Here is a 24,505-nt window from a genome sequence, read left to right as displayed (position 1 = left end):
AGCACCTGGCACAGAGTAGGTTGCTCAGTGTGAGATTGTTGAATAATTGAATGAATTCTCCGCTCTAGGGTTGCTGCAGACTCGAAGCTTGGTGTTGTTGGAGAAGCCTAGTGAGGAGAGGGTTTGAGTCTTTCTTTGGAGGTGGAAAAATCTCTTTGGAAGAAAGGAGGGGCTGATGGTATTTATGGCTCCATTTCTTCCTCCCATCTGCCTGAGCTGCTACCACTCAGGCTCCGACCACCCATACCAAGTAGAGCAACGCATTGTGCCCAAGAACCTGAAAAGCATGGTGAGCTGGTGGAACAGAGGGGCATGTAGGGGTTAGGACTAGGACTGGCTGCAGACTGGTGCTCCTTCCTGCTGTGGATATGTCCTTACACAGAAACAAGGTCTGAGAATTAGACCTCAAAACTGAGGATGGACAGATGAAAATGTATTGAGCTTAGGCATAGTTTATAGAGTAGTCGTTCTTTATTATTTTAGAGTTGAATGGTCTCAGGTTTGCAGAAAATAATTATATTGCCTAGGTCTCTCTGAATTTCAAAAGCTACCCCAAGGTGTTTTCCACTTGTACTGTAGTTTCTAGTTGGCCAAGTGGTTTGTTTTGATATCCATTAAATTATACAGTTTTATTTTTTTTATTTTTTTATTTTTTTTTTTAAATTTTTTTTTTCAACGTTTATTTATTTTTGGGACAGAGAGAGACAGAGCATGAACGGGGGAGGGGCAGAGAGAGAGGGAGACACAGAATCGGAAACAGGCTCCAGGCTCTGAGCCATCAGCCCAGAGCCTGATGCGGGGCTCAAACTCACGGACCACGAGATCGTGACCTGGCTGAAGTCGGACGCTTAACCGACTGCGCCACCCAGGCGCCCCTAAATTATACAGTTTTAGAAGATTTTCTGACAGAGCTACATTTGTGTGTAGGTGCACATGAGAGCACATGCAGGCAGGAGTGAATGAATGGGTTTTTAGGTGTACTTCTACTGGGGACCAAGTTATTAAGTTCTAGTACTTTGCTCATTTCGTAGCATAGCAGAATGCCTGGATTGTTAAATAAATGATTGTTTTTACTCTGTACTGGGACATCTTGTGGCATTTAAGTCCTTTGATTTGTTCTTCTAGCACTGTGTATATGGGCTGCTACCTTTAGTAATTGAAATTTTTTTGTAGCACTCACCTATCTGCGCCTCACATTCTGGACAATCATGGACGGTTTCAAAAAATTTTTATTATGTTGAATTGCTATTCGTTTCTGGGCTAAATGTTGATCCGTTGTTTTGTAATTTGAGAATTTTGGAATTTTATGGATTATAAAAGCAATGGACCTTATGCTAGCTTACTGGTAGTGTTGAGAACAGTACCTTCAGCATGATAATTGCACAATAGTGTAGTTGATTGGCCAGTGTGTAAAACTGATTATAAATACTGAATTTTAAGGCTCTCTCCTAATAGAAGATATTCTGGTGCAACTCACTGAAAGTTCTTTCCTTGAAAGCATCTTTACCCTGATCCTAAGCTCAACCTGAACCAAACATTCTGTTTTGTACCTGAGTTAACCACTCTGTCCTCTGTGCCATCCCTGGGCATGTACACAACTCCCTCTTGATGCAGAGTATTGGAGTTATTTGTTTACATGCTTCTTCCCCTTATTGGATTGTTAGCTCCCTTTGGGTAGGATCCATCTCTATCTCTGGTGCCTAATCCGATTCCTAATTCAAAATATAAGCTGAAGGAGGGCTGAATCACTGTATTCACCACATGGAACAGTGCCTGGATGCAGGAAAGTATTCACTATATTGCTGAATGAATAAATTAATGGTGACAGTTCGTGTTCAGTGAATCTTTGATGAGTTAATGAATTAGTTTGTTGTTATGCACTGTTTCATGGGCAAAAATCACAATCATAATCCAGTTGTAGTAACTGCATGAGGGACACATATGCCTGGATTTGGTTTTCAAGGTGACCCTCTTCCCTCATCAAGAACATTGAAAACCTGATGGTAAATAAGAGTTGGAAGGTAAAAAATCCAGTCAAATTATCATTTGATGACAGAATTTGCAATGAGGAATGGAGGGTGCTCTTAGATAGCATGGATTCTTTCTAACCCTATGAATTTCAGTACATCAATTTGTGCATGTGGATAGAAACTTTGTCCTTCATGCACTTAGGAAATGCCCCTCAAAATACTTTTATAGATTTGCTCAACTCATTTCTCAAGTTATTTAGAAAAGGGAAGAGGAATTGCATGCATAGTAGATACATAGTTTTCCTATTTTTTAACTTTTTGTTTCAGCTGATCTCCTACTTGTGACATTTTAGCAGTTTACTGATAGATCATGGATCATCTTAGGAAGCACAGAAATTCAGTGTCTTCTGATTACTTGCTTTCTTTTTCCAATAGTGGATGGAAATAGTGGCATGTTTTCATATGCCAACGAAAGAAATCTGATACTTGGAAAATTAAGAATACAATCAGGATTATTTCAAGAATAATAATGATAAACATGTATTTCATATATATTTGAACCATCATGCAAAACAAAATGAAAAATCAAACCAAAACCTACGTGCTCTGTCTAAGCATGTCTCATTGGCTCATAGCTTCATGGAAGATGGGAACAGGCGTTGGAAAGTCCATAGAGAGGCACGTATGGCAGAATGCAGATGTTGGAGTGATGCCTGAGCTGCTGATGCCTCAAAATATGACTGAAAGAAGCCATGTCTGGCATTCACTTGCTCTTCAGAGCTGAGGCTTTTGATTCCTGTTATATAGGAAGAGGCTTTTGACTTAACTGGAGAGGGAGCATTCAGGTAGATCAGTTTTTTCCAAATTATTTCTTTCCACTAGTTTTTGATGCATTGTATATATTTCCCCCTTCTAATCCCTAATTCCTTGGTTTACTGTTTCCATTCTTTTGTCTTTTATCTTCTCTTTCTCTTTTTTTGCTTTTTACAGGGTCCGTAGTCTTCTGTTCCAAATGCTTAAAATGAGTGTTAGCCTTGATCCGTGAGCATCTCCCTTCAGGTCCAGTCCAGAGGTGCCTTGTAGGAAGAGAGGGTTGTATCTCGAGTTTGTGGAATCAGATGAGAAGCAGTCACGTGGCAACTTGGAGGAAATGGAAAGGATTGTAGGAATCCTGTAGCCAAGGTAGTGGGCTGTATTGACTTTTGGTGCCAAAAGAGCTTTAAGTACTGTAGAGAGGTCATGGATGTATGTTCAGGACACTTTTAAAGTAAATCAGTAAAATGTTATCAGTGAAGGCTTCACATGAATACCGGTAAAAAATTCAGATTTGATGGGGACACTCTGTTACTCTCACATATTAACTGTAATTATACTGCATATAACTGGTGAGTTATAAATATATAATCATAACTGTGGTTATTTATTTTGTTTCCGTCCTTTATACAAGCTCCATAAGAACCAAGATTAATGCATGTACCCCAGCACTTAGGATAGGGCAAGTCACATGGCAGATTCCCAATAATTATTTGCTAAATAGATGAGTGCCACCATATTTCTATATTTCAGTCCTAGCTGGAGTAGACAGAATTTGTCATCCGAAGGCCCTGAGTTTCAGCCCCGGCTCTGTCTCTTATGAGCTGTGCCATCTAACTCCCCTGAGCCATAGTGTCTTCATTTAATAGAATTTCTGTGGAGGTTTCCAAATAAAATAATGAAGCATTCGCATGGACATTTTGTGGATGGATGTCTATCTGTCCTCTCACTAGCCCCTGCCTTTCAATGGATATTCCTCAAATCATGGCTCTTTATCTAAAGGGTTAAAGTTTAAGTGGAGAAGAAGCTAACATTTTTTGAAATGTTTTTCTTTTTTTTAATGTTTATTTCTTGAGAAAGAGAACGAAAGGGGGGGGGGGAGAGAGAGAGAGAGAGAAAGAAAGAGAAAGGAGGGAGACCCAGCAGGGGAGGAGCAGAGAGAGAGGGAGACACAGAATCTGAAGCAGGCTTCAGGCTCTGAGCTGTCGGCACAGAGCCTGACGTGGGGCTCGAACTTGTGAACTGCGAGGTCATGACCTGAGCCGAAGTAGGATGCTCAACAGACTGAGCCACCCAGGCATCCCGCAATGGTTATTTTCATTATGAAAATCTCGGGAAAGGGAAAGCACAACTTCAAGCTCATGAACCTTAGTTTTAAAGTAGGATTACCACATAGCTACAGCTGAACTGCTGAGAAGGGACAAAAAGAGGAAAGTCCTTTGTAAAGCCTGCAAATCTCTGCCTCCCCACTGGGCCTGCAGTGGTAAAAATCTGTGTGAGATGTGGGGCACAAGGCAGCAGCCAGGTGGTGTAGGGGAGAGACACTTCCCTGAGTCACCTGAGAAACAAGACATTTTAAACTGTGGGAGGGCTGGGCCTCAGGAGAGGGGAAGTGACCACTCTGTACGTCACCCTTCCCATTTCCTTCCATTTAGAAGAAAAGACAGAAGACAAGCAGTAGGTAAAACAGGATGTAAAGTTTATATACAAGAATATAATGTTTATCTGAAATATTTACAGTGTTGGTTAAAGCAATATTTTTACAACTTTTTAAGGTCAACTACTATGTATATTACAGGTAAGCTACAATGGTTGAATTTGCAAAATTAAGTAAAAAATGTTTTAAACAAAGCTGAAAGTACTCAGGTCAGTTATGAAATCTGTCTGTTTGCCCTTTATTTGAAGAACTCGTGCTGTGATGGTTAATGTGCTCTTTATAAATGGAAGTACTCTACCTGGAAATGTAATAACATGCTACTGCTGTAAGTTCCCGATGAGGGTGTGAAATGACAAGTGAATTTTAAGACTTAGGCTCTGAGTCTCAGGCTGGAGCCGAGACATGTTGAGATAACAGCCAGCTTTATCTCAACGAGGTTTGTGACCCACAACAGCTTGGGCCACATTGAAAAATGAAGCTATTTGCACGTTATGGCAACCTTAGCAGAAAGTGAAAAACAGCTGACCCAAACCAAACAGAAAACCAAAAATATCAGACCCAAGTCACGGGTGTAGCTATTCAACACTAAAGCGAGCTACTTAAAAACTTCATAAAAATATTCATGATTTTATTAGTTTAAACATTTCTACATGATCTGGGTGGGGTTTTCCTTTATGTGAACACAGCTACCCCTTCCCGAGGCCTCCTAAGGCCTTAGAACTCAGGAGATGCTGGGGGGTGCAAACGTGCAAAAGGCGAGGGAAGCCGCTCCAGGCGGGGGCCGGAGCTGCAAGAGCCTGTGCTTGGGGAATGAGAGCTGAGGACCCAGAGCGGAGATGGTCAGCCTAGCCCTGGAGCTGGCCTGGGGGTAAACTAGCACTGCAGCTTGCGGATGCTGCGGGAGATGCGCTTGAACTCTCTCTGCCCCTTCTGCCACCGCTTCACTGAGGTGATCACCAGCTCCCCGCCCAGCTTCTGTCCCATGACCAGATAGGGCGCATTGATGTCATTCATCTCCTCGCAGGTGCACTGCAAGCTGTCTTTGAGCCACAGCACCGACTTCTTCAGGTCCCTTTCAGACACACCATTCAGCTTGTAAATGGTCTTGCTCTTGGTCTCCAGGATGATTTTGGTATCTCTGTTGATGTAGGTTATCTCCTTCACTTTTATTTTCAGTGCTACGAAGACGGGAGGAGACAGAATCACACTGGTTGTAATAAGGGAATAAAGTATAGAGTGGGGGCTTTCCTCACCCCGTTCCACTGCATATTTGTTGACTTGGCCTGGGGGAGGGAAGAAGAGCTTCCTGCAACTAATGAGACTGTCAGGGGCTGAGGTGTGGGGGGTTGGGAGCTGGGGGCAGCAGGTGGCTTCATTTCTAAAGCCTCAAAGGGTTTCGCCAGGCACTCTATTTCAAATCAGCCATCCTTTCAAAATTCTCTTAGCGGGACTCAATTAATTAACTTCTCTTCCTCACCCTTGTGTTCTTGTGTTTGTATGTAGGTTGCATGTGGTTCGTGCTTTCCTCAACAAATGACTTCCCCTATTGGAAACTTCAGCATGAAAAGAAATGCCTGACTCTTAGGTGAAACGTGATCCTTCTGTGGCCATAAACTTTAAACTCAATTTATTACGTTGGAGAGGTTTTTGGACAAACCTGTAAGGAAATTATATCACACAATCATTGTTTTCTAAAGAACAGACTACAGGGAAGGAGAATTGATCTTACAGCTGCATTTGATTTGGTAAAGCAACTAAGAGAAAAAAATATCCAAGACTCTAAGACCACAACATGTTTAGCTGTAAAAGTGCTTTTCTGAAGATCTCACTCTCATCTGCTATCTTTTGCCTGTCCAAGGCCAAGGCATTTGCAGATCATATATGTACCGTTTCCAGAGTGGATATGTGGACTCACTAGAATGCTAAGACCAAAAGTAAATGGTTTACTATAAAAGACACGTTTTACAGTCATGAACAATCTGGTTTGGGAAAGAAAACCCTACAAACATACATGCTGGAATTAAATTTCAAGACTCCATGAAGGCAGGGAAAGGGTAAAATTTTAAGGTTGGAAAGGATCATCCAGTTAAAATCTCTTATTGATATACAAAGAACCTGAAATCCAGAGAAGTTAGTGATTTACACAAGGTCACCCACTTAGGTTGTGTCCTGGCTGAGTCTAGTTCTCAGAACCATGGTCCCCAAACCCCCTTCTTTAATACCACTGTGATTTCTTAAGGCAGCATCAAATTTCTGGTCCAGGTTACAGCATTAACATCCCCAACTGTAATGTGTCCCAAGACTGTTAATGACACTGATTAAGTGTTCCACATAGATGATATGCCAGTGACACTTCCTGATTTTGATGGAGTTCAGTATATTATTAGTAACAGAGGAAGAGGTGTGTGTGTGTGTGTGTGTGTGTGTGTGTGTGTGTGTATGTGTGTGTCTATAACTACTTTGGGGATCTCTCTCTCCCTCCCTCTCTCTCTGTTTCAGAAAGGGAATTTGAGTAACCATGGCTTTTCCAGCCCACCAGGAAATGACTGAAACTTAACCAGATAAATCAAAGATGCTGTGATTTGGCCAATCATTATTTTGTCTGATGTACATCTGAACCATAGTACTGAGTTCTCAGTGTTTATAAGACTTACGTCATGGAACAAGTCACATGAAAAGATCACACGTTCCTGTGGCCTCTGCATAAGTGGTTGGGGGTGGGAAAGATGCATGGCGGGAGAAGTGATTATATGTTGCCTGGAAGTTTGTCTATAGCACAGATAGAGCACGTGTGATAGAGCACCTGGTCAAAGTAAACATTCTTGATCTCTAAATATCAGAAAACCATTACTTTTAACCAGGAGGAGGATTTATTACTCATCTTTTTCTAGCTATAAAATAATCAACTTCGCAGAAGCTTACCATGGGACCAGGCATTTCCTCCCTGAATTTTCAGCTGGGACCAAATATAGGGAATCAAAGCCCCAAAATAACTTTTGCTGCCCTGGAAGATGCGAATGGGGATGCAGGAAGTGGTAGGAGGCAGAGGTAATGATACTGTCTGATCCAACAATAGGTTGTATGCATGGGCAGGCAGTTCTGGGCTAGGAGGCATTCTGTATTTTCCCTGTACTTCAGGAGTGCAGTGGGGAAAGAGTGTGATGCTTTTGTGGATGATTTAAGTTAAATAAATCAGATTTCTACCCTTGTTCCTTCTACCCTTCCATCACTTTCCAAAGTACAGAGGCAATATGAAATACTGCTTATAACACTTCCTATAATTCATGGTTCATTATCTCTTTAGAGACAAAATTAATGCGGGAAAATAGAAAACAAAGCTGTGAGGTAATATGTGTGTGTGATACCTTACATGCAGGGATATCCATATTGTTTTGAAAGGTTTTCTCCTCTAAGGAGAGAGAAAACTAGGACATACTTCCCCCCCCCCCCCCCCCCCCCCCGCCACACACACTCTCACACACACTTTTTCTGGGGGAGGGGCTAGGTCTTGATACAGCATCCTTAGGAAGGGGGTCTTCTGTGAGGGAAGCCATAAAGCAAGCATTAATATGTGTGTGTGTGTATGTGCACATGCCTACATTTCAATCATTTTAGAGCCCCATGATATAACTAGCTTTTTCATGGAAAGTCAGGAGAGAGATCTGTATTAAATCTAATGCAAAGGACCTAAGTTGCCAGAAGAAAATAACATTTTATAAACATTTTAATGTAAATTTTGTTAAAATTATGTTTCTTTTTTGCCTTTAATCAAATCTTTTTATCATGGAAGCTCAGAAATGTGTTTGGTAAGGCTCTAGAGATCTGAGACTGCTGCTACCCGCACGCCTGCCTGCCCTCTACTACTTAGAGTTGTATATATTTAAATATAGACATACGAAACCCTATCATCGCTTTTGTGGTTCTTGCTGAGGGGACAGACTGGTTGGGACTCAGGGTCGCCTCCTTTCTTTTTTTCTTCCTTGGCAGTGTGAAGTTTTTCCTAAAGCTGTGGCTGATCTGGGATCAGCTAAGGTTAAACCTAGGACACTTCTGGAAGAGACTGGAATGGTAAGGAACAGGGACTGGACTGTTTCCAGAGTTTCAGGGACCTGGACAGGTCTGAGATTGCTGGGATGGCAAGTTGTAAGGAGAGAGTGGGAAGGTAGCTCCCAAAAGTGGCTGGTGAAGTAATTTCTCTCAGTTTCAAGGACTTTGTTGAGTATATAGAAATGTTAATACAGATCAGTTAGAATCCATTACTGTTTGATAGAGCAGGGATCGTATCTGCTCGCCAGTGAGTTCGGCCTTCCGCCTGAACAAATACTTTTCAGGGATACCAGCCTCTCAAACACATCAAAAGATGTCTCCTCTTGGAATGGGATGAAAACACGAATGTCCCAGGGAATGTCTGGGTGATGTTCATGGCCACTTCTGACTCCAAAGTTAGCACTGATTTCTGGGTCTAGCTGGGCTTGGCCCTTACCTCAGAGCCCTGAGGATAGTGGATAGGTGGTGATGAAGCTCTGTGTGGACAGTGTTCATCCCTCTTTTCTTGTACAATACTCTCCTAAGGGTGGTGACCCACCCTCTGTGAATCTGGGTAACATATCACACACATTATTATCTCCAAGCACTATGTCATCATGGCGCCTTTCATATATTTTGCCAAAGTAAATTCCTAATCTTTATTTTTTCTTCTTTTTAAATTTAAGGAACTCCTCCCCCCAAATTATTAGCCTATACCTTGGACATAGTCACTAGCGATAGAATGCAGAGGAGCAAAGCATTATGGGCTATGAATAAGGTAAAAATATTTCTATTTGATGCTGGAACAAACTTTTATTTCTAGCTAACTTAATGCCTTCAGTCTGTTTTTGCTGGGGCTAATATTTACATGCTTTAATTCCTGGCACACATATCTAGTGAGTGAAAGAACATGGCCCAAGATCATGCTTATTGGCAAGAAAAAGCCAAAGTGAAATGAAAAATGTGCCATTCAAAAGTCCTAATTTGAATAATTCTCAGTATTTGACTGAGACAGAACAATGAGTCTCACCTAAAAAGATACAACTCAAGCAAGATAGTTACATAGGGAGAAAACCGGGATAGAGCAAGTTAGATGACTTTGGGAAAGATCAGCTATGATAGTATTTTACCCAAGTCTTATCCAATAACATCTTAATGATTTGTACCTGTAAGTTGTACTGGCAAATAAAGCTTTTGTATGTGAAATCTTTGTTGTTGGTATATTACTTACCAAAATCATTTTTACAAAGAGTTTCCATTATGTCGTTGTCATCCTCATTTTTATTTTTGCAGGCTTCACATACCTTTGGAGCTAGAAATGTGAAAAGTTAGTAAGTTTGCTTAAAAGGGAACAGCAGGTGGCGTTTGTAAACAACTCAAAGGGGCTTATCCAGGCCAGAGTAGCAATTGTTCTGTAAGACCCCAGCTTCTGCCTCTTTGAAAAAGGATCACTCATTCCCAGGAAAGTCTTCTGTGACTCCTGCTTTCTCATGGGCAAAACAAGAATGCCTATAGTTGTGTTTGAGAAATGACAGGTCAACCCCCCTCCCTGCAAAAAGGGTGTTGTGGGCACAGTGGACAGTTAACTGGGATGGGTTTTGGCTTTTTAGCTCTTCCTCCTCACTCCTGAGACAGATTCTGTCTCTGAAATTCAAAGTTGTTCCCAAAGCTTCTCTGAGGACAAAGCACCAGAAGAAACCTGGAGGGGTTTTGGAAAATTGGTTACCACAAAACGTAGCCAAAAGATTGTCTTTTTCGGCTGCAGGACACCAGTGTGGCTCAGCCTCTGCTGGGCTTTTCAGCAGAGTTGCGTCTCAGGAAGGTCACTTCAGGATACTTTCAAGTCTGGACAGGGAGAGGTGGCTAGTGTTGCAGGGGTTTCATATGGGTTCTTCCCACCTTGAAACACGCCTTGGTAATTACAATAGCCTGCTCTAACCGCTTCTGTATCACCCTTGTGCTTTTTGTCAAGTCTGTGGTTGAATTAAGCTGCTTTTATTTCATGGTTATCTTCCTTCCTGTGCGGGTTCTTCTTGCCCCTCTTTCTCCATTTCAAACTGTCAGAAACAAACAACCCCCCACCCCCTTAAGATCCCCAAACCAAAACACAACCAACCAAGCAAAAAACCTAAAGCTTTTCCTGAAGTGAATCATAATTGAAGCTAACTGTCTCTGGGGGTCTGACCAAATGTAGGAATATGCACTAGCACAATGATCAGAGAGCCTGCTGGTGGGGGTGGAGGTGGGGGGGGGGGTGGGAGAAAACATACTGTTCCCTTTCTTGCATTTGTAATTGTGCTAGTGCTGTGTTCAAAATTTAGGAGAAGTTTGATTTTCATTCATATGAAATTGAATTTTCACAGAAAAAAACTTTATGTGACTCACGATATCAGAGATATGTATCAAATTAGAAAAATTTCAGAGCATGTTTTGAAGACCATAAACTTTTATTTTGAAGGGGGAAAAGGCGATTTGGAGAAATGTACTTTATAATGTTGGTGCTGGTGGTGGAAAGAAATAAAAACAAAAGTCACACACATAAAACTGTCCTTAATTCCCCTCACTCAAACAAAATGAAACATTTCCAATTAGGAGCTCTAGGAATGTATATAAAATGTTACTAACCTGTATTGGTTGGTCTGTGGTATATGTTGGACAAATGTTTGAAATATGCCAAACATTTGCAATAAATTAGAAATCTAACCAATAAGATGATTGCAAACTGGAGGTGCCTGCCAGAAAAGATTGCTGAACAACTGTGCATTTTCTTTAACCAGTGATGGCTATAGGAAAACAATTAGAGATTGAAAAGGAGAGACTGCTGGAGCCGTGCAAGGGGTGAAGGAGCTCCCTTTCCATCTCCAGGGGACCTGAAGCAGCTCAGACACATTGTGTACGTTTTTCTCTCAGGAAGAGTATCAAGAACCCATGAGGTTTTCATTGCTTTGATGGTTTTTGCACAGGAACTTCCCCCTCTGTTTTCTAGAAACCTGGGAAACTCTCTTTTGCATGATTTTCTCCAGTTAATTAAAACCACTCCTAAGATAGAAGATGATTAGCGATAGAAAAATGCCTGGAGATGCCCTTTATGCCCTCTTCCTTAGATCACCGAGCAGAAGTACAACCAGCGCTCAATTTCAACATGCTCCGCCAGCCAGTCCGGCTTTTATTTCCAAAACCTAAGTCGACAGAGAACAAAAAATACCTTAAATGACTATGCGTTTTGGCTATCGTGCCTGCACGAGAATGTTTCCCTGCCTAGAATCCTGCCCGGTGGTAAGAACGTGTTGCAGGAGGCTGAGCAAGGAGCCTCTGGCCAGGGTGCTCACTACTAACTCCTCAGCACAGCACCACTTCTAATGATCTCAAAAGTGCTACCTCCTTTAAAATTAACTGTGCATCTCTAAGGGGGAAAAATGCCTTTCAGTCCTTCGCTTTTTCTTTTTTCTTTCTTTTCTTTTGCTTTTTTTTTTAAACTGTCTCTAAGAAAGAGCAACTGGTATAACTCAGAAGGGAGAGACTTGGGTGTGTGTGTGTGGTGTCTCAAATTTGTCACGAGGACAAACTACAGCAAGAAGAACGTTTGCCTCACCTGGGACTGGTACCCCTCGCGGGGACACATCGGGATGTGGGTTGTGGGCCTCGAGATCCCCACGGAAAGCCTTAGTGGAGCTGGGTGGGGGCAAGAAGCGGGGAATATGGGGGAAAGGCTTACCTTCCTCGGTGGCCGGCAGGAGGTGGTCGCTGCTCGCGAGGGGGATGCAGAGGTCGTTGTCCTGGGGGAAACGGTCGCACTCGAGCATGTCTGGCCAGGGGAAGCCGAAGGCGGACATGACTGGAGCGCAGCGGTCCTTCACCTGCACGCAGAGAGAGTGGCACGGTTGGATGGTTTCGTCCAGGTCATCGAGGCAGACCGGGGCGAAGAGCGAGCACAGGAACTTCTTGGTGTCTGGGTGGCACTGCTTCATGACCAGCGGGATCCAGGCGCCCGCCTGCTCCAGCACCTCCTTCATGGTCTCGTGGCCCAGCAGGTTGGGCAGCCGCATGTTCTGGTACTCTATGCCGTGGCACAGCTGCAGGTTGGCCGGGATGGGCTTGCAGTTGCTGCGCTTGTAGGAGAAGTCGGGCTGGCCGAAGAAGAGCCCGCGCGCGGAGCCCAAGCAGCAGTGCGAGGCGAGGACGAGCAGCAGCAGCGAGCCAGGGCCCTGCGGCATCGTGGGCGCGCGACCCCCGGGGGGCGGAGAGCGGAGCCGGGGAAGCGGGAGGCAGCCGGGGCGGAGTTCGTCCCGGCTCGCTCGCTCTGCTCTGGGCGGTTCGGGGGGCCTGGAAAGCGGGCGGCCGAGACGCCGGGCGCCAGGAGGACTGTGCGGGCGAGAAGCTCTCCACTCGGCTTCGCGCTGCAAGCCCGAGCTCAGCTCCGGGGGGCTCCGACCCGGGGGAGCAGAGTGAGCCACTGCTGGGGCCCCGCCAGAGTTTTCTTGGCCTTTTTTATGCAAATCTGGAGGTGGGGAGGGGGGAAGAAAGGGAGGAGCCAGTGCAGAGTAATCCGAGGAGGGTTGGTCACTACTCTCTAGGTCTTGTTTTCCGTTGAGAATGCCCCTCACGCGCTCCCTGGAAGGAAATTCTGCCCCCCTCCCCGGCTCCCCGCCCACTTTAGATGCTGCTGATCGCGTGCTCAAGGGTTGCTTTAAACAACAAACAAATAGACAAGCCTGGCAGCTGCGCCCCCTACCCCCCCCCCCCCCCCCCCGCCCCGAGAGTGCGGAGCACGGTTTGCGGGAGATGGGGGAACGCTGGGGACGCGATGGGCGGCCTCGCCACCGGGTCCCGGGGGAAACGCGCTCCGCCCCCTGCGAGGCCCCGGTCGGGGGTTGTTTGACCCCAGCCTGAAGTTTCTGCTGGGACCCCGGAGCTGTGCGGCAGAACTGCATCCCTCTGAGCCGAGAGCTCAGGCTCTTTGTGCTTTCTTCGGCTCGCGCCCGGGACCTGTCGGCCCCAGGCCGCCTAGGCGAGCTTGGTTTCCTCTCCAGTCTGCAGCCACAGTTCGCAGCGTGGCCCATAACTATACCGTGTGCTGCCCCCTGCCCTTTTAAAAATCAGAATTACGAATAAAGTCGAGTGAGCAAAACTTTTACATGGAAAAGGGACTAAAACGTTGGGGTGGTTGTGTTGTTGGAATACGTCTAGATTTTGCCGTTGGGGAAATGCCTTTGCAGAATCTCGTCAGGCCCACACAAGACTGCCCACCATTTCCCGGTTTTGGATAAAAGACCTGCCCTCCCCCCGCTCCTTAAATGAAAGGGATGACTCAACGCTCGAAGGTAGCGCGGGCCCTAACACACACGGGCTCTTGCGGCGCGGCGCTCAGGAGCGCGGAACGGAGTATAGGCCCCGTTCCTAAAGGCTAGTGCCAGGCCCATAGGACTGGCAGAGAATGCGCCAGGTGGACAGTCTGGGAAGGACTGGGGAACAGAGGAAGGAGCCCTGCCTGGAGATCCACGAGCGCTAGTCGTGGCCTTGGCAGCGTTGGTTCATTCATCCTGCACACGCCAGCGGGCACTGAGTGTGCAGAGGTGAAACAGGTTGGCCTTTGCTTTCGTGGAGCTAGGGCTCTACTACCCTTGAGGACTGCAAACAGTAAGTTTACAGCTGGAAACCGGAACTTGGGTGCCAGGAGGGGGAAAGTGAGTGTGTGTGGGGGGGGGGGGAGGGGAAGGGCTCCTTTCCCTGAATCACCCAAGTCTCCCCTAGGGGTAGGTCGTCTCCGCCCCCTCAGCCTCCCTAGCTGGTTGGAGGTGCTGATCCAAACAGATAATCAGCTGAGAGCGACCCCGCCAAGGTTCTTTCATATGTAAGGTAGCTCATTGTTATTACTTCCCGGCCTCTAGGAGCTATCCACAGGCTCCGTCCGAAGCTTTCCTATTTCCCTCCTTACGGAAAGATGCAATAGATCCGGCAGCCTCCCAGGTCCAAGTCGTCTGGCCTGCTTTGGGGTCCCAGCGCTTAGGGGAGGGGTGGCGAAAGCCCACTCAGCGTCATCGTCTATCCCTTCCTGGCCGTAAACACACCAGGAAAATCTCCGCCTGGACGGAGAGCATTATCTGGACTCCAAGAATCTATGTCCCCCAAAGTCCAGCTTCCATCTTTGATCCGGGTGCTCAGTTGGGCAAGGGCCGGGGGTGGGGGAGTGGGTGTGGGGGGGCAGCAGCAGCAGGCCGCTCTTCAGCGTAACCAGCCCTGGGCCTTTTTCGTTTCTAACTAAAGCACCAAGAAGCCTAAAACTCGCATTCCCCAACACAAACAATTTTGAAAATAAACCCCACATTAAATGCACACACATCCAATCGAGCAATTAATCAGAGCCTGAGCACTTGAGAGATGCTAGGACTTCGGTCCGGGGGCGGGAAGGGGCTCTCCCGCCTCCACCGCCCCCCAGCCCCAAAGCCCTCCCCTGGAGTCGTCTCGGCCACTCAGACCCCTAGCGCGGGACAAAGGAGCCCCAGGCCGGTCTGGCTCGTGTAAAACGGGACACGGCCGCACACTCGGGAGCGGCCGGGAGCCGAGGAGCCCCGCGGACCCGCGCGGCCTGAGGCATTGTTTCCGGAGCCCGCGCGGCCCCGCTCGCCGCCAGGGGGCGCCGGGAGCCGCACTGGAGTCTCCAAGGCCGCCACGCGCGGCGCCAAGCTTTGGCCTTTCAGGTTCGGAGGCCCGCGGATCCCCTATCGCACCCGCGCCACCCTGCTTCGATCTCATCCAGCTCAGGCTGGGTCTTTCTTCCCCACCTCACGTCGCGCCCCACTCCCTCTCCCTTCAATCTTTTCACGCCTGGTCAAGCGCGTGCCCGCGTGACAGGCGCACCCACGAGACCAGAGGATTGAGGAGGAAAAGGAAAATAACCTCCCACAGAGGTCAGGACGTGAGCAAGGCCCTCGGTCTATGTGAAAACCGCACGGACGCCGATGCCTGGTGACAGTCCCGGCGAGCCTCCCCAGCCGGGGTCGCTGTGTCACCGCGGAGAGATGCGCGCACGTGGTGCTGCCGCGCGGCGTCGCCTTCGCTCCCTGGACTCTTCTGCCCTCGGGCCTCCTCAGAGCCTTGCCGTCTATCAAAAGCCAACAAAGGCTTTTGCTTTTACAAACCGAGAGCCAGCACTTACCGCCCATCCCCCGGAAGCCCCCACCCCCACCCCCACCGCCGACCCTCTGCCCCGTCCATTTAGTAGTAGCCCCTTTTAGGAACGGAAACTGTAGTCACCCAAACCCAGGGTAAGCGGTGGTGGGCGCTCCCTCCTCTGAAAGGGGGATGCCCATGGGTCTCTGGTGATGGGATTGGCCATCTTCCCCCTACCCCGCGCCTGCCCCCACAATGAACGACATCCCATCCAAACGCTGCAGGCCTGGAGAAGACCATCCGTTTTCTGGATTTGGCCCTGCTTCCCTGCCTGAGTGTTGCCCGTCGTCCAAGGCACTCAAGGATCTCCAGGCACAACCTTCCTGCCGGTCGTGCCCGAACAACTGCGCTGTGCTAGCTACAAGTTTCTGGGCAGGCAGGCCCCTCACAGTCGTGCCCAGAGGTTCTGTCCTGTGGCTGGGGTCTCCAAGTCTGGGGCCGGTGGCCCCTGCATCGGCGGGGTATCGGTGGAGAGCCGGGGAAACGGCGCCTCCCACCCCCACTCGCGAGCACCGACTCAGACTGAGTGGGAGGGTGAGCGAGAGCGGGAAGAAGCACGTATGCAATATGCCGGTTTCTTAATTCTCAAAACGGGCTACAGAAGGGCAGTCCTGAATTGGCAACAAGCTTCTGAGCCGCGAGATGACGGTGCCACTGACCGGCCTTCCTTTCGATTGGAAGCCTGCGTTTCGACGCCCCTTACTAAAACGCTCGGCCTCCGGGGAGGCTTTAAGCCTCGAGGGCAACGCCTGAGCCGGGATGACGCAGCTGCGAGGGGCAGGCCGGGAACGGGTTCGGGAAGCGCCAGGAAGGACGACCTGCGGCACGCTGGGAGGCTGCACTAACGCACCGAGGCCCCCACCCTCCCTCCGTCTCCTGAAATCCTCACTGCCACCCGGCAGGTGGGTGTGGGTGTTATCACTCTGCAAGTGAGCAGTCACGAGGACACTGAGGCACGGAGGGGTTAAGCCACTGGAACCGGGTCACACAGTGAAGTACAGCTGCTGGTGTTACGCGTGCCGTAGCTGGGTGCAGTTCCGGCCTCGGCGGCCTTTGGGGACGCGTCCAGACCAGTTGGGTGTTTCCAACAGCGTCGTCTCTTGGCTGTCATCGCGCGCAGGCCTGCCGGGAGGGGTGGGGGGTGACGTCATCTTTCGTCCCGGGGCTAGGGACCCGGGCCTTCCTGGCTCCTAGCGAGACCCAAAAGCGCGCTAGCCTGGGCTTCTTTCCGTGGGATTCGCGGCAGCCATCTGGGGGCGCCATTTCCCAAAACGGAGGGTCCCTCAAGGGTTGCCTTTCGGTTTCTGCACGCTGTTGAGGCTCTGAGGTCTTTTGCGTTTTTAAAAGTTGGCCCTGAGGCTGGCTTTTTTTTTTTTTTTTTTTTTTTTTGCGGGTGTGGGGGGGTGGGGTGTCAGGGGAGAAGTTAGCTTTCTTTTCGCCTTTGGCCTTCCCTCGGCTCACGCTCAGCAGTGAGGGCGCCGCCTGAGGCCGGACGGGAAGACTGTCGCCGCACGCGCAGGCGGGGCAGGTGCCAACCGCCTTCCCGTCGCGCACCCCAAGGGTTCAGACGGGATTTCCGATACCGAGGTCCAGGCCTGCGACGGGAGGGCCCCTACCTCTCATTTGAAGAAAACAAGAATCCAGTCGGAAGACCAATAGTTTCCCGTCTGCTAACCCAAATTCTTGCGCCTCTTTCCTTTCAGGTTTCAAGGGGCCAGCGGGTCCTAGACTGGAGCTGAGAAAACAAACGAAGGGTCTAGGGAGGTTCTGACTCGGCGCCCCCTTTTCGCTAGGAGGGGCAAACTGGCCGAGGGAGGGCGCAGGAGCGGCGGCGGGGACCGCGGCTTAGGTGGGCGCTGTGCCGAAGCCCGGGCGGAAGGCTCAGAGCGAAGGTTCCCCGGGGGGTGAGGCTGGGGCGGGCCCTGGTCCCTCTCCGCGGGCCACCTGGTGGAGAGAGAGCGAGCTATAATCGCGCGTGCCACTGTCAGCTCTCTGGTTGGTTGGTGCAAAGCCAGCGTGAACCCCCCCAAGATCCAGGGGCCTCTTTGAACCGAGTGCCGCAGACTTGCTCTTTGAGAAAGGCCTTTGTAAAGCCAGTGGGGTGGGATACTTGTGGAGTTCGATAGAATGATTAAAAACAGTCGCTCCGAAATGATAAAAACAAAACCAAACCCAACCAACTAACCAAAAACCGATTTCATTTCCAATGATCATCTACTGCAACAGGTCGTTTTCTTGTTCTTCTCCAGCCACATGAGTGTTTTTTGGTCATACACTGGTTTGGGACGGACTGAGAAAGATACAGTATATTTTTCTCAGGCACATCATAGAGGCTGCCGGTGGTTGGTGCCTTGGGAAAGACCAAGTTCTGTTTCTTTTATTGTTAACCTCGATGAGAAAATGGCTGTAGATATTTGGGGAGAAAGGATGGGGCTAGGGCGTGGCTTGTCCTGCTTGCATCCCTGGACTGCTTCTGCTTCAAAAACAAAACAAAAACACAAAACCCGACCAAACAAGACACCTGATGCTGTTCAATGACACAGATCTCTGGGAAGGAAATTCCATTTGTTTAGTGTACACGTCCTCCCCAGCCACCTTTCGTTTACAGCATAAGGTCTCAAATTTGCTGGACCAATAGTAATTCCTTGGTCTTGGGGTTCAAAACTTTAAAATTCGTGTCAACTGTGTACGCTTAGTTCCTTTGGCACTCTTACATATTTATTGAGCACCCCGTATATGTAAAGAGCTCTGTTGGATACTTTGCCTTTCTTCTTCCCTGTCCCTTACTTTCCAATTTTCCTGTCTCTTTCTGGGGTCCCAGCAGTTTATTGCTCACTGATGTGTTGCAACTGCTGATGAGACTCTTGAAATGAAGCATCTCCTAATTGCTCACGTTAGGAAATCCTGAATGGAAACAGCAAAATCCCAAGGCCATTCATAGAGGGCGGTCCAGAAGCCACAGTGTTTCTCTGGGAAGAAAGACCTGCTCCATTGTCTGATTTGAACAGCAGGGGTCACTGGCTAAGCTGGTGTTTCACTCTGGTGGGAATTTATTGCCATCAGATAAGAGCACAGAGTCAATACAATAAAGCCTGTTGGCTCTAAAGCAACAGATGGAATCTGAGTTCCTGCACACATGTACGATCTTTCCAGAGACAAATCCCAGAATAAAAAGCCTTTTGTCATTCTTACTGAACTGACTTTAGGGACACCTTTCCATACTCTGTATTTGTTTGGGTCTTCCTAATGGTAGATTTTTATGCTGCCCAAACTAAGAAATTTGTCAGATTTATGAAAATGATTCATCCTTGTTTTTTGACATGCTCAGTTTGAGTAAACCACAGGCGTTCGCACCAACAAAGAAATCTGTAACTTAGATTTTTGGTTGATTTGGTATAACCTGTAATTTCAAACTATAGTATCCCGCATACACAGACTCCGTCCTCTGAGTTCATTGGCACTAAATGTTAACAAAGTTTCATTAGTAAGCCTAACATTTCTTAATAGTTTGTAAATCTCCATTGGTACAATGGGGAGTGAAATATTCTAGAGAAATACTTCCAAATGTTAAATTGGGTTTCTGGTAGATGGCCAGTCTGCAAAGTGTCTAGTGACCATCTTGGCCATGTTGTCCACAGCTTTGCTGTCTTCCCTTAGTTTCCTTGAAATCTTAATTAAAGAAATTCACAACAAGTTCTGCCCTGGAAGGAAATAAGGAAGAAAAGAGTGCTTTTATGAGTACATTTAACTTATTATTATTTGTACTAGTTCAGAAACCTTTTTCCATGTCCAAGTTTGTCTGGATTAGAGCTTCAAAACGAACAAGATTTCTAAGGTTTTCTGTGATCAGTTCTTCCCTGGAATAAATACTGAAAGCATGTCTTTAACTCCCTCTTGTTTGGTATTATTAAGTTGGAAACTTTGACTTGTTATGCTAGTTATGGTTCCATTCAGAGGAGCTGTGTGTAGTGAGGGTGGAGGGGAGGATTAGGGAGAGGGGAAGTCAATGTTGCTTGTGCCCAGCCCCAAAATGAGATTTCTCTCATTTGGAAATCAAATTTTTTTCCCCTGAAAAGGCATATTATTCCCTAGGATATTCTCATGGTATCTGAAAGACTTGGACAGGTAGTCACTGGAATGATTTCTGTGGAATGTTATCATGTCACCACAGGAAGGACAATTATTCTGCCCTGCTCTTCTCTTCCTCTCTTCCCCGTAGATGATATAGTTAGCAGCCTAGTGCCTTAAGGAAGGAATTTCTCAAGTTCTTTGGGGTTTAATTCCATCCACCCAATCAAAAGATTATTGGGTCTCTACCATACACTGCGGGGTTATCAAAAAGTCCTTGGATGTAAGGGGTTTATGGTTTAGTATTTGTAGATAGAAATAAGATTTCCACTTCTCTGCATTTAAGCTTAAAGGTGAAGATGGCACATATTTCTGTGGGTAAAGACTTTTCGCTACATTAAGATAAAGGGCTATGAAGATTACAAAGATTCTCATAGAGCAAACTATGTGTTACTGGGAAAAGGAATAACAAGGCCTGGGCATTTGCAGGTCATGTCTGAGAAACTTAGTTGCTTTTTGAATTGTGATAGACTATAGTCTTTTGTAGTCCTAAGCCTTATTAGAAAGCAATCAAAAAATCCTTCTATAAAAATCTTGAGAGATCAGTCCCTTGCCTCATATAAGACCAGCTTAAACTAACAAAGGGATTAAATTCTGTCTAGTTTATAAATTTACTTTCAGAGAACAATATTCAATGTCTTTAAAAGTCCTAAACTGTAATAGATAGATACATGGGAAACTCTCATTAACAACCAGATTAATGATGTTATTTTCCAGAGTTGGATTTTACAAATCAACAACGGACAACTGAATAGGAGACTGAAGAGAATGGATTGAAAATTAGATCAAGTTAAAGTGAAACTTTCATTTTTCACTCATGAATCGATTTCCTCCCCTAAATGTTTCTTTGTTGTTTATAAAAGGAATACATGTAAAATGCTCAGGCAACACAAAATTATAAGGGGGAAAGTGGAAATCTCTTTAATTTCACTGCCTGTATCGGGGCGCCTGGGTGGCTCAGTTGGTTAAGTGTCTGACTTTGGCTCAGGTCATGATCTCATAGTTTGTGAGTTCGAGCCCTCCATCAGGCTCTGTGCTGAAGGCTCAGAGCCCGGAGCCTGTTTCCGATTCTGTGTCTCCCTCTCTCTCTGACCCTCCCCTGTTCAAGCTCTGTCTCAAAAATAAATAAACGTTAAAAAAAATTCAAAAAAAAATTCACTGCCTGTATCTACAGAAAAAAGTGGAAAATAGTTATATTCTTTTAAGAGAAAATGAATATACAAAGCTTTATAAAAATGCAATCAAATGACACATACTATTTGTAACAAATTTCCATATGTCAAGAAATGAAGATCTATGTCTTAAAAATTACCTTTGCATATAGTATTTGAACCATATTTAATTTTTTGAGTGGATTCCCTTGTACTGACGTTTCCTCTCCAGTTTCTTACCAGCTTATAAGTGACACTGCTTTCGTAGTGGTGAATTATGCATATCATAATTAAGATGGGTTGGGTAAGCACCTCATTGTCCAGATTTCTCCCAACATAGACGTTTGATAATATCTTCGGGCATTTGGAAGGGTTGGCTACAACTCAGAGACTGTATTTCTTGTATTTCTCAATGTGATATTTCCCATATCAACTTGGTTGAAAAGAGGAATTTTAGATTTGCAGTGAAAAAAAAAATTCAATTGAGCTTTTCTCCTTTCCTCTTAACCTCAAAAATGGCGTGGTTAGAATTTGAGACGGGTTAGCTGTTATTTTTCTGAGCCATTTTTTCCCATTCATGTATTTCAAGTATCCCCTTGTGCAGAGAAGAATGTACTTTGGGAAGCAGAATTTTCTGGTTCTTGGAGAACATACTTGGAAGGCTAATTTCTGCCTACAGTGAGGGTGATTGACAGGGAAGGTGGGGAAAGGTTGAGTCATAGTTGAGGGTTATGGCTCCATGATTTTATGTTGTCAGGGGGAAGGATATATTCACTCTCAGATGTGTGTAGTTTGGGGAGGGGAGTGTCAAAATAGACCTGATACACTCACATAATATCAGTCCTTTTGTTCACATACTATATGCCCACCAGATCTCATACTGGCATGAAATAGCTGGAAACTCTTTTGTATATTGTATCTATCTATATTCTACTTCCATGATTAACATAGCTAAAATAGGTTTTTGATTTACAAGATATAATGGGCTTTTTTTTGTGTGTGTGCAAGGATGTTCTGATTATTGATCATTAAGATGTATGCCATCCCTTGCTTTTGTAGAAGTAGAGAGGATGTACACTGATTTTTGCAAATTATTTTTCCCAGTTCTCCTTGTAACCACACGTTAATAATCATTTTTAAGATGGTGAAGTTAAAATGATATTTGGCCATTGACAGAGCAAGTTGACTAGTTTACTCAGAATTACACATATGGCCCTGGGCTTCAATATGATGCAAATCATGGATGACATATAATACTGTTCAGTCAGGATGGGCTAGGTTATATTGCTGTAACAGTCATCACCAAACAAGAGAAGTTTATCTCATATTAATGCAAAATTTGCTGTGGGTTGGGGGGCCTTCCAGGGCAGCTGTTTTCCCAGCTTAGCATTCCCAGCTGCTTTATTTTATGGCACTTTCATATCAAGATATGCTCCCATAATCACTTAACAGACGGAGAGCAGGCTGGTGAATCCATTACCAGAAGTTAAGTACTTCCATTGGGAAGTGATATATGTCACTTTCACTCACGTTCTATTGGCCAACAACAGTAAGAAGGCCACCCCTAACTTCAGAGGGGTAGAATGTACAGTTGTGCTCTGTGGCTGGAAAAGAAGAAGAATTAGATATTAGGGAATAGTAGTAATGCCTACCACACATATATACATGTGCCATGTCTAATTTCATGCTTTGTATAGTGCTTAAGCTATTGCTCATCAATAACTGTCAAGTAATGGGAAATACTGGTAAGGTTTATAGATTGATATGCTATAAGTTGGGCTTAGTGAAAAAATTGGTAACTGGGAAATATGACATGAGCCTTTTGTATGGTTATATTTTGATCTGTATCAGGGCAGAATCTATATGACATAAAACTAGGTTATGATCTGATTCTATTGCATTTGTAACTGACTTTGTCAATTAACATTAAGAAATAAAAATAGTCCACTGTTAGGAAAGCTGGAGAAATAGAAAGCTGCTCCCTGGAACTGAGAGGCCTCAGCTGAGGGGCCCTATACAAGTTCTTCTATATTTCTAATTGGCAATTTTAATGAACTCCTATAGGTATTTCCCTTAGGAACCCCTGTAGGAAATAAGTGCAATACCTGAAGGCCATACTGAAGGAAAAAACGCTTAAGAATGTGTTTACCTTATATAGCTCAGAAAGCAAGCACTTACAAGGATGTAACCTGGGAAAGTAGAACTTTTTTTTTTTTTTTTTTTTTTTTTTTAAGAAAGTGACTTTCTGAATTGATTTCTTTAAATAAAATGAAGTCTTTGAGCAAAATGAAATGTGTTGGGGCTATAGCCAGAAATCCACTTTGATGGTATATTTTGTATAACACTCATTACTGTTCTTCATGGGTTAGATTTAAAAAAAAAATTTTTTTTGAGGTGATCCAGCTATGAAAATATGTTCAATGAAATGTAAATTGCCAGGAAATTAGCTAAAGAGGGTAGATTGAGAGAAGAAAGATAAAGGAACCCTTTAAGCTATCTTGATGCTCTTGTTTTCCATGGAACAAGGAATGCCAAAAAGAGGAAGAACAGGCTTCAAGACTCCCCAGGGGAGGAGAGCCAGAGTCTTTTTTGTCACATAGGGGCAAATGAAGATTGCAGATGTTTTCTTAGTTTTTCTTCTTCAACACAGTTGCAACCCAAGAAAGCAAATCCTGAGATTTAATTTGAAATAGATATTTGCTACTAGGTGATACCAGCTTCTTCCAGGCTATTGGTAAAAAGTCACACCACACAGGGTTTGAATCTGACCTGGTGGCTTTCTAGCTGTGATCCTGGACACATGACCTAAACTCTCTGTGCCTCAGTTTCTTCACCAGTCAGATGTGATTACTAATGCGCCAAGTAAGGGTTAAGGGAGTAAAGTACTTCAAAATACAGAGTAAGTACTTTATGTAAGGGCTATCTCTTATTTTTATTCTACCAGGTAGTCATTAGTTCATCGTGTCAGCCAGTTCCACCCACAGAGGCTTCCTCTGGGAACTTATCATGTAGATGTAATGAAGTGTTAAGAGACTTGCCCAGGTCACAAATAAAAGCCCAAATCACCAAGAGAGTTGGAATGCCACTCAGCTGTGAAGGACTGGGCTAGAAATGAACTCCCCACCATCATTCCAGAAAGGGGAAAACAAATCTGACTTACACTTTACGCACATTAAAAAGAAAATTGGTCTCACTAAATTGGAAAGAGATCCAATTATTTAACAAATTTGTTACTGTCATTGGAATTTGAATTTTAAGTCAAAATTGTGTTATAACATAGATGACAAGTAGTTGAAATATTAACTGAGGGAAACAGTTTTGGCACTCCAAGAAAAACCCTTGTAATTAATCTTCACTGGTAATCTCCTCAGGGTAACCATTACTAATTAGAAACATATTTTGTCAACCCATGCAGATTCTAAGCCTGATGATGGCAGGAGTATAGTTTTTTTGTACCGCCACAGCCCCAAGACTAAGTGGTGTGATTTGCATACAGCAAGCATATAATCAATGTAGTTTGTTACCACTCTGAGTGAAAGTTAAGTATCAAATCATACATTTAAAGCAAACACAGAGCAGAAGGATTTCCT

The 24,505-nt window shown here is 45.5% G+C and overlaps 1 protein-coding gene and 1 long non-coding RNA gene across 3 annotated transcripts in view; one reads left to right on the top strand and one right to left on the bottom strand.

Annotated features, from left to right (window-relative positions):
• Nucleotides 1–4,460: 4,460 nt before the first annotated feature.
• On the bottom strand, nt 4,461–13,290 carry SFRP2 (secreted frizzled related protein 2). Its single transcript, XM_045465183.1, has 3 exons — nt 12,182–13,290; nt 9,698–9,778; nt 4,461–5,618 (listed from the first exon to the last, which is right to left on the bottom strand). Exons 1-3 carry the CDS (start codon nt 12,678–12,680, stop codon nt 5,314–5,316), a joined length of 885 nt encoding a protein of 294 aa, XP_045321139.1. The 5' UTR covers nt 12,681–13,290; the 3' UTR covers nt 4,461–5,313.
• A 634-nt stretch (nt 13,291–13,924) lies between these two features.
• Nucleotides 13,925–24,505, top strand: part of LOC123591236 — a 386,851-nt gene continuing 376,270 nt past the window's right edge. Inside the window, exon 1 of one of the 2 annotated variants that reach the window (XR_006709185.1) lies at nt 13,925–14,103. This is a non-coding gene — a long non-coding RNA (uncharacterized LOC123591236). Of the gene's footprint in view, nt 14,104–15,959; nt 16,539–24,505 lie in introns of those variants that run through there. The other variant, XR_006709181.1, reaches the window with a different exon arrangement.

This window comes from Leopardus geoffroyi, chromosome B1, assembly GCF_018350155.1.
Source record: "Leopardus geoffroyi isolate Oge1 chromosome B1, O.geoffroyi_Oge1_pat1.0, whole genome shotgun sequence".
Classification (NCBI taxonomy): domain Eukaryota; kingdom Metazoa; phylum Chordata; class Mammalia; order Carnivora; family Felidae; genus Leopardus; species Leopardus geoffroyi.
Note: the sequence above shows the minus strand (reverse complement) of the source record. Positions and strands in the feature narration are given on the sequence as shown.